This window comes from Cricetulus griseus, chromosome 3 (assembly GCF_003668045.3).
Source record: "Cricetulus griseus strain 17A/GY chromosome 3, alternate assembly CriGri-PICRH-1.0, whole genome shotgun sequence".
NCBI classification, from domain to species: Eukaryota; Metazoa; Chordata; class Mammalia; order Rodentia; family Cricetidae; genus Cricetulus; species Cricetulus griseus.
This window is the reverse complement of record NC_048596.1, coordinates 148834220-148843640: the sequence shown is the minus strand read 5'-3', so window position 1 is coordinate 148843640 and position 9421 is coordinate 148834220. Positions and strand designations below refer to the sequence as shown.

The window sequence follows — 9421 nt, the reverse complement described above, 5'->3', positions numbered from 1 at the left end:
ATGTCTCCTAATAGAGCCACTCCGTTTGTGGTTTATGGGGGCCAATTACAAACTTCCACAGACACTTAAGGTCCTTCCCATGGTCAAGTTCACACTCTTAGCTACTGAGAACAAACACCGTCTCCATTCCCCTTCCCCATATTCTACACAGCCATAATTGACACTCCTCATATTTACTAGGAAATTAGTAGTTTGAAGATTAACTTTATTTTAGATTGAAGCATGATAGAGACATAATATGTTTTTTTTTTAATTTTTGGTTTTTAATTCTTAAATCAGTGTGGACAATATCTTGCTGTTCATTGGTACAAAACAGCCCTGTCCTGGGTATACAAGTCTGTAACATCATTCAATACAGTGAATTTACTTCATGAGACAGCATAGCAGAATAGGACTAAGTAAGATACATTTTAATAAGAAAATGCTTGAAATAAACAAAATCACAAAGCTGATGAACATGTGACTGTGCAGTCTGCACATCACAATGTGAATGTATGCCAGCTTATGCATGTGAATTTCACTAAGTGATCTTCCTAAATATAGCTGCTCTCTCTCTCTCTCTCTCTCTCTCTCTCTCTCTCTCTCTCTCTCTGTGTGTGTGTGTGTGTGTGTGTGTGTGTGTGTGTGTGTGTGTGTGTGTAAGGTACCTGCTATTTCTAAGGGGCTGTACAGGCAACATCCAAAAGTACCCCAGAGGTTGGTTTGGTCAGTGATCAAAGATGATCTTTAAGGCAATCTTCCCAGTGAATGTCGACATCTCTGATGTGGCCTTTCCAGTTAAGTATTATGGCTATGAAAACTGTATCGTATAGTCTGTGGACAATTTTAGTAGCACATCATCACATTGTCATTTTGTAAAAAATAGCTATAAAATCCCACCATTATAAAAGTGTCTGGGGTGCTTTAGCTCATAGACATACAGCAGGCACTTTCTGTTGACCTATCCATACATGCTAATTATAATCTAGGCATGTTCACCTCCAATGGCTGCACTGAGTTTATCCTAATAAGGTTTGTTTTAAATACTATGTTCACATACAGAGCCATAATGATTTGCTTATAATTTGTCTGATTTTGTTCTGAGTTTAGAATTTTTTCCCTTAGGTGAAGTTCTACAGATGCATTAAAAATAAATAGTGCTACTTTTGAGCCTTTTCCTGCTTGATAATGTGTGTGGTTCTCAAAGCATGTGAACTACACTGGCTATACTGTAGAATGGACACAGGCCATTGCATGAGTCCCCTTTCAGAAACCAGTTTCATTTAATCTCCTTCTTAGCCTTGTAGGTGGCAGAGACCACCAGGTAATTATCTGGATTCATGTCCTTCAGGATTGGTGATTTGCTCTGCACAGGGGATGTCTTGCCATCCACACGGGAGATCTGCAGCATGCGGCAGGGGTCATGCTTGAGTAGATAGCCTGCGAAGGTCTCCCAGCCTCCTCCCACTCGGACCATCACATGCTTGTTGTGCAGCATCTGGAAGGAAAGAGCAATAAAGCAAGTCAGGTTTTGAGAGTTTGTACCAGACCTCACAGCAACCTCAGCTCTAGTAAAAGCACTGTGGCTTGCCTCCCTTTCATGACCTTGTTTATCCATGTAGCACAATGTCTGCTTGGGACAAGGCTTGTGAAGGAAAGCCTGCATGCGGATGAATCTTGGGAAAACATCTAGAATCTAACTTTCATGTGTCACAAAGCGTCTATATTTCTGACTAGATGCACATGAAAGCGTCTTCCTGATGTACAATGGAGCAGTAACACTCTTTACTGCCTCAGCTCATATCAGTGTTCCATCCTTCCCACTGGGTCATTTTCCTCTCAACCAGAACTTAAGAGACCTTGGAAGTCTGGTATTGAGTTAATGTTAATAAATGATGTTAACAGTCACACATATTTGCTACAAAAAAAATTAAAATGCGCTCAGAAAGAGAGAGAGAGAGAGAGAGAGAGAGAGAGAGAGAGAGAGAGAGATAGATGTTCAAGTCATTGAGCCTTTCCTTTGATGACAGTCTTCCCAGTTACTTTAGGATACACCTATTAAAATCAACTAAGCCAAAACAAAAATAAGTACACACACACACACACACACACACACACACACACACACACACACACACACACACACACACACCACACAAAAACCACACATCCCCAAACCAAACAACAACAAAATAATTCATACATCAGAAACTTACCTTCAGGCCAGGGAGCCATCCAGAGCTCCAGCCTCTACCTCTCCAGTGCTACACTCACAGGAAGGTCCCACCATACCTGGGGTCATGGTATTGGAGACTGAACCCAGGGCATCTTGCATGCTAGGCAACTCAACAAACTGAGCTGCATCCCCAAACCCAAGACAGTTTGTAACTCTGGGAAAAAGTAAAAAGTCCTTTTCAGCCTGGAGTATTCTTCTCATCATGTAATCACACTCTGGGAGGTTCTACAACAAATCTGCAGAAGCTTGCCAAATGGAAATCTGAGCGTGAAGAACACGGGAAATAAACTGTCCTCCTCTTGTGCAGCTTCTGTAGTAGATGGAATATGAACACAATATTGTTGGCACAGCCAATAGCTGAGGATTACCAGGAAATACCCTTGCAGTTCATCTAGGTTCACTCTTCTGGCTTGACCAACAAAGACTATCACACGTAACTGTACTACTTTCTGTGAGGAGCCTGGGGTCCTAACCCTGCCTTCAGCAGAGGAAAGTAGTGTTAATGACACTACAATTGAAGCAGTCAGTTAGGTTTTCCAGGATCTAAAAGCTTTGTTGATTAATGATTGTGAAGATTGGGGGTGGGGTGTGCATGCATATATTTAAACATTTTGAAATCTGACCCTACATTGCTTGCTGATCTTGATCTTTTTATTATTATTATTATTATTATTATTATTATTATTATTATTATTTATTGCATTCTCAGGCAATCACAGGAGAGGTGACTCCAAGGACTGACTGGCCATCCTCCTGCTCCTAAGCCATTAAAGGAAATAGTGAACACATGCTGTTGTGCATGCCTTCATTTCAAGTTGCGTACCACAAAATTAGAAAAAGATTCTTCCATTTTAGAAACAGATAAGACTATCTGTCTATTAAATATTTTATGGATACACTTGACACCACCAGAATTAGGGCATTGTGAACACAAAGGTCAATAGCATGATTTGCTTTCTCAAATAATTTCAGCTGCTTTTGTTTTCATTTCTCACAACTGTGAGATGCTTCTCTTGATTTGAAACAAGGTGTCTCTGTCTCTGTCTCTGTCTCTGTCTCTGTCTCTGTCTCTCTCTCTCTCTCTCTCTCTCTCTCTCTCTGTGTGTGTGTGTTTGTGTGTGTGTATGTTTCTCTTCTGCCCCTGACCTAAGCTATATTACAAGTAACAGGAACAAAAGGAATGCATAGGCAAACAGAAGCAGCTCTGAAGGCTTCCTGCAGAAGCTCTAAGCACTGTGAGCCCTGGACACACATCTTATTTATAAGACACACTTCAGAGAATGTTGCTTCCACACTGAAGTGGGGGAGGGGGGTTGAGTGCATTATCTTCTCACCTCAGTTTCACCACCTGGGTGTTAGAGAGTTTTCTCAACACTATTAGGTTTCCATGGAAATCTCCACCATCACATATCTGAGATAAGAAACTCAGGGCTGTCTTATAGGAGGCAGTCTTACATTTTGGCCTTACTGTAATGTGCTAAGAAGTCTGTAGTCAATCTTGGAATTTCAGGTATGAGATTAAGATATTAAGGTCACAGTCATGAATAACTGCTTACAGAGATTTAAATCCCATGAACCCTTTAAATGTGTGCTCATTTTCAATGTAAAAGCCAATTAATCTGATATAAGCCCAATGACTTTGAACTTGTTTCTCCCAGGAGCACTGGCATAGACCTTTGATGGATTCATCACATGATGGCATTATTGAGAGGGGACAAAAAAAGAAGGGCCTTCTAGAAGAGGTAGGCCACTAGGGGCCCCTTCCATATTCCTTATCTGCTTTCTGTCCACCATGAAGCAAGCAAGCTTTGCCACATACTCCTCCCTCCATAGTGCTGTGCCTCATAGGGGCCCAGTTCAACAGCCCCAAGGAATACTGACTGAAACATCTCAGGCTCTGATCTAGAAGAAGCCCTTCTGTGGTGCTTGTGTGACAGAAGGGCAGCTAATACACATGTTCCCTTCATAACACCTGAGCTCTCTGTTTGGGAATTATATTTACACAACCTTACAGCACCACCAATAGCATACTTGTATGATACTCACATAGGCTATCCTTACTTTGTTTAAATAATGATGTAGTTAACAGAATGCCTCCAATTTTATAGATAGAAAAGCCAAGGCTTTTAGAAAGCAAGCAACTTGTGTAAGGTCATAAGCCAAGGAGTAGCAGCAGGCAGTCCAGACTTTGGTTTTCATGCCTTCTAGTCACTGGCCACTGGCATCACAGGCATCGTGGGTATCAGAAATAGCAATAAGCACTTTGAGCAGATTAACTGAGCTCCCTTAAATTAATCTATAGAGACACGTAATAAACCAGGTTTAATTTCAGAAGACTGTGTGGCTATGGTTCTAATTATTCCGAAACAAGTGTCTCAAGTGTAGTGACAGGATGAAACACATTCACAGCCAGTTGTGCATGAGCCTCTGTCCTTCCAAAGCACCCAGTGCAGAAAGGAGGCTTCTCCCTCTCTATCCAAACTGGAGAGGCAGGCAGGTAGGAATCACATTATGTGTAGGTACCAAGAGCTTCAGCAACCAGAAAGGTTCTTCCCCTCTTCTCAGAGACACTAATTAGTGCTTAGAAATAGAAACAAACCAACTCACTTTCCATTTTAAAGGGAAAGACGATATTTATGTGGCTCACAGATAATGGCATGTTTTACTAAGTGACAAGACCAATCACATAAAACATCTGAGGCAGTATCAGGGGTTTACTAGTAACATACTCGTGCTTCACAGTGTTAGGCACACAGTGCTTATCAAATGCATTTTAAATGCATATTGATTGATAGATGCTCCGTTCAAGTAGCACTCTGGCTGTTTTGAATACACCTGTATTAGTCCTAGACTGATGGGGAGAGAAAGATGAAAAGATTTGTGTCCTTCTTCTAGAAAGTCTGGGTGTGAACAGTAATCCATACCAGCCTTTGTATAGAGAACTTCGCTGAGAGAAGGAGTCTGAAAGTGAGGCTATAAGGTTCTGCGCAGGGAGGAAAGAGTGGGATGGTGACTCAAGATGGCTGTGGATGGAAGAAAGAGAAGGTAGATGGGGTGAGAAGGAAAGCATCATGACTGAGGGCAGAGAGAATGAAGTTACATTTCTTTGGGATGATCATGAATCCTTACTTCTAACACATTTTTTTAAATGACCAACAGTAGCAATAAATTGTTCAACAAAGTTTCCATACACATGCTCTCCATGATGCTTAAGTGGGCAAGTGTCCTTTAGCCACGGTCACCCAGCACTCCTGGGTTCTCCTGAAGCCTTTCTCCCTTAGCAGATCCAGATGCTCAATATCAACACTGTCCGTTAACTGCTCTCCACTAGAGTGGGAGGCAACTGTCTGACAGCACTGCCTACAGGAGCTGGGTCACCAAATTTAGATTCTGAGCTATCAGATGCTTCCTAACACCTAGTCAGCCCTGTTCACTGTGTGTTTTTGTAAGGCATCATAACATGAACACAAATATTGTTTTTAGAAGGCAGTCATCTGTTCTCCAGAGAAGAACATTACACTAATTTATAGGACTGCAGACTCTATCATAATTTCATATCACTCTGAAATGGCATATGTTACAATTGGACAACTGGGAATTCAGCTGTCTAACTCAGTTCCCTGACACATTTATGGACAAGACAGCAGATGTTCAGCAGATGGTTGGACACCAGAATTTTCAAAATAAGTGATAAGGTTATAAGTCTGCAGTGCAAACCAAGGCGCCAGTGACAACATGTGGTGTTTAACACCTTCCTTGCCAGAGCAGAGGATTTCATCTTACATTTTCATAAAACAGCTCATCACAGCTCAGATAAACAGGCTCTGGAAATCAGCTCTCCATGTTTATTACTTCCATTAACTCCCCCGTGTGCCTTTAAGTCATAAACTTCAGAGAGATGAGTCACAGGAACGAGAGAGGGGAAGCTATCATTTGCTCAGTCTCTACCAAGAGTGCCAAGCTGGAACCCGCACTAACTCTGTATGATCTCGACAATTGCATGCATTCTCCCTGTTCCTCAATTTTCCTTCTAAGTTGTAGATTTTTCCTCCTAGATTCATTGAGACAGAGATACTTCATGTAAACATGAAGACACCATGCCTGAAACACAGAAGGTAATTCTTAATAGCTGTAGGAAGCTGAATGCTTTGTTCTGACAACTACAGACTCACACCCCATCAGGATACCAACTTTTTTCACTCTGTTATCACAAGGGCTCCACCTTGGCAGGCTGGTATTACTGTTACCTCTATTTGGAGAGAACTGGAGCCTTGGGCATGACTTAGGACTCACAACACACTTGCCTTCTGATGACCACAGGTGTGGCCCAGACTCTTATGTAGAATTATACGTTGGGTTCATGTAGTACTTATGCCTTTATTTGAAGGCTGAATTACTGCAGTGCCCCAAATGGTGAGAGCCAGTACCCTAATAGGAATAGGCCTTGAGTCACAGAGGTTCTACTGAGGCTTCAAAGAAAATATTTATGGACTATTGTTGTTGTTTCCTTCTGAGAAGAAATGTAAATTTCTGAGTCTCATTTAGAGACACATGGCTCCAGACACTTCTTTCTGGCAGCAAGTTAGAGATAAGCAGCTCATAGAAGACATACAAGTGATTGATGGGAGAATGTTCTAGCTGCATCTGCTGGAGACTATGTGGGAGTACTTAGCACCAGCTCCTGTCAATTGTGGTTGCCACACTATGCAAGGTATCCTTTTTCCCAGCTCTGCCCCAGATGCAATTAAGAGGGTTTAGCTGCAATCTAATTACCAATGACAGAGAAGACAATGTCATAATACATGTTTGAAAGGACAGTCAGCATGATGAAAGTAACAAAGTGAAAACATCATTGGTGGGAGGGGAAGGGTTGTCTAGGCAACACAGGCACACAGACACAGATGCAGACACACACACACACACACACACACACACACACACACACCCCAAAACAAAAAATATCCTCTGAATAACACCAGATTTTACTGATACAAACCCAACTCTGTAATCTCTTCTAAAAACAGAATAAGCCAGGGAAGAGCCAAAGTCCAGTGCTGTGCAATGTTGCTGCACAAGAATGGTGCCCAGTTAGCACCCCACTGGTTCTTGAATGGTAACAACAGGAACTATAGTCCAGATACTCTGAAAACACTATGGACTGTTCAGTAGTTTTAGTCATGAAAATGGGAAATTGGGTATTTCTGAAAGCATCCAACTCTTTGCTTTGACAAAATGTTTGAAACTATCCTTCCCATCAATGACCAATCGAAATGAAAGACAATAAAATGCTTTATTTTATTGCAGGGTGGGGAGGGGGAGGGAGGGAGGAAGGGAGGGAATGGAAGGGAGGGAGGGAGGGAAGGAGGGAGGGAGAATGTTTGGAAGGATAAAAATGCAAACTAGAAAAGTGGATACATTTTTAGAATACAGACACCAGAGAAAAAGCTGCAGATGTAGGATGTAGGCAGTGGTAGAGGGCTCATCCAGCAGCGCAAAGCCCTGTGTTCCACCTTCAGAACCGCAAAAAGAGTTCAATTTTAAAAGGATGAGACAGGTGGTGGGTGCTACAAGCCCAGGGGAGATTTTCCAAAAGAAGCTAAACAAATAATTCATGGAAACTACAGAAAACTTAGGTTTTAAAATGGCCTGTTACCTCCATCAGATGAGGAGGGAAGGTTGGTTGCAAAGATAATGGCATGACACTCGTGTGAGGGCTGTTGATTTCCATGGACTAAATGTGCTCCACAACAGCGGCAGAGATAAGGGCAGCATCTATAGAAACTGAACCAGAGTTACTCAAACCCGGGATGAGGGAGGGGCTGGGGGCATAGGATGGAAGATGGACTGGGAATACAGAAAGCAAATGCAGTCAGATGCTCTCTGCCAACCCAGACTGTGATGATGTGGAAACTGTTGGAAAGTTTTCACACAGAGTGTTGGAGGGAAGACTCCAGGCTCCACAGCTGGGCTCCTCTCATGCCAAGTTCCTCTAACCTTACCTGTGTTACCACAATCACCTCCTTGCCCTTCAGTATACTCTCAGATGGGAAGGTATAATAGATGCAACTTCTCCTGAAATCACCAGGAACACTGCTCCCTCCCCCTTAACACACTTGAGGAGTTTTGGGCAATGGAGCAATCTAACCACCTCATCACAAATCTATCAACAGGTTAGTGGAACTTGTCGTTACAAAATCCTTTCTGACGCTGCTTATTTAAAGATTATTTTTAATATTCTTATTGTTTGAATTATCCCATCAGACTAGAGACCATCTCAGAACCCTTGGATAAGTCCTTGTATTGATTTTTCCCTTGCTTTTCTCTCCCATTTTCTAGAAGATGCATTTTACATTATACCCACGGATCTCTCTTCCCCTACCTTCATTCCAAGACCAGGATTCCTATTTCTCCCTACTCCATCACCATGTTTTCTTTAAACCTATTAGGCACCAAGGAAGTTTTCTCAGGGTCAAAGGTTTCCTTTTGCTTAACTTCATCCCAAAATCATTTTCAGTCCAGAATATATTTTTTGGCAAATTCTTCCAAAGTCTTAACAACTAGATGGTCCATGAGATTAGAAAATTTATAAACCACTCTCACTAAGGTATACAACTCCTTTGTCTATATGGCCTTTCAAAAGTGCTTTTGTTTTTTAATATTTCCTACAAGCTGTAAAGCCTATGAGCCATAACAATGGCCAGAACAGCAAGATACACCCAAGGTGTGCTCATTTCTTAGAGGTAACCAATAGCTGTCTAATTGTTCCTATGGCCCACTCGATAGGAAGAAAACCATGCCTACCACTGTAAACTTTGCCAACTACCCATGGCTGGTGAGAAGAATCTACTACTGTCACCTGCCACTTTCCTAAACTAGTATAATTCCCAACTGCATTCTAAATACTTGTCCTTATAGCCAGAGAGAAGTGAGTCTCTCACCCCTCATCAAAGAAACTTCTTTTTGCAGCAGGTGGAGACCATCACAGAAATCCATAACTGGGCGATTGGTCAAAATGCCTAAAATGATTGGCCACAGGGTATCCAACATTAGATGATAGATGTATAACAAAAATCCTTCTTTTTCATCTTCTACACAGCCAAAATCATTGTCTTATCTTCATAGTTTTATCTGCTCTGAACCAAAGTCTATTGAATATACTTTTCTCACCATTCATTCTCCATGTGAGTAGGTAGAGACTGGAGAGCT

General features: G+C 41.8%; 1 protein-coding gene across 5 annotated transcripts in view; it reads right to left on the bottom strand.

The window, feature by feature from the left end:
- Nucleotides 1-184: 184 nt before the first annotated feature.
- Gas2 (growth arrest specific 2) overlaps nucleotides 185-9421 on the bottom strand; it is a 158128-nt gene continuing 148891 nt past the window's right edge. For all 5 annotated transcript variants that reach the window (XM_027410518.2, XM_027410517.2, XM_027410516.2 and 2 more), the window contains one exon: nucleotides 185-1477. In XM_027410518.2, coding sequence (XP_027266319.1) covers nucleotides 1259-1477 — 219 coding nt within the window. In that variant the 3' untranslated portion in view covers nucleotides 185-1258. The remainder of the gene's footprint in view (nucleotides 1478-9421) is intronic.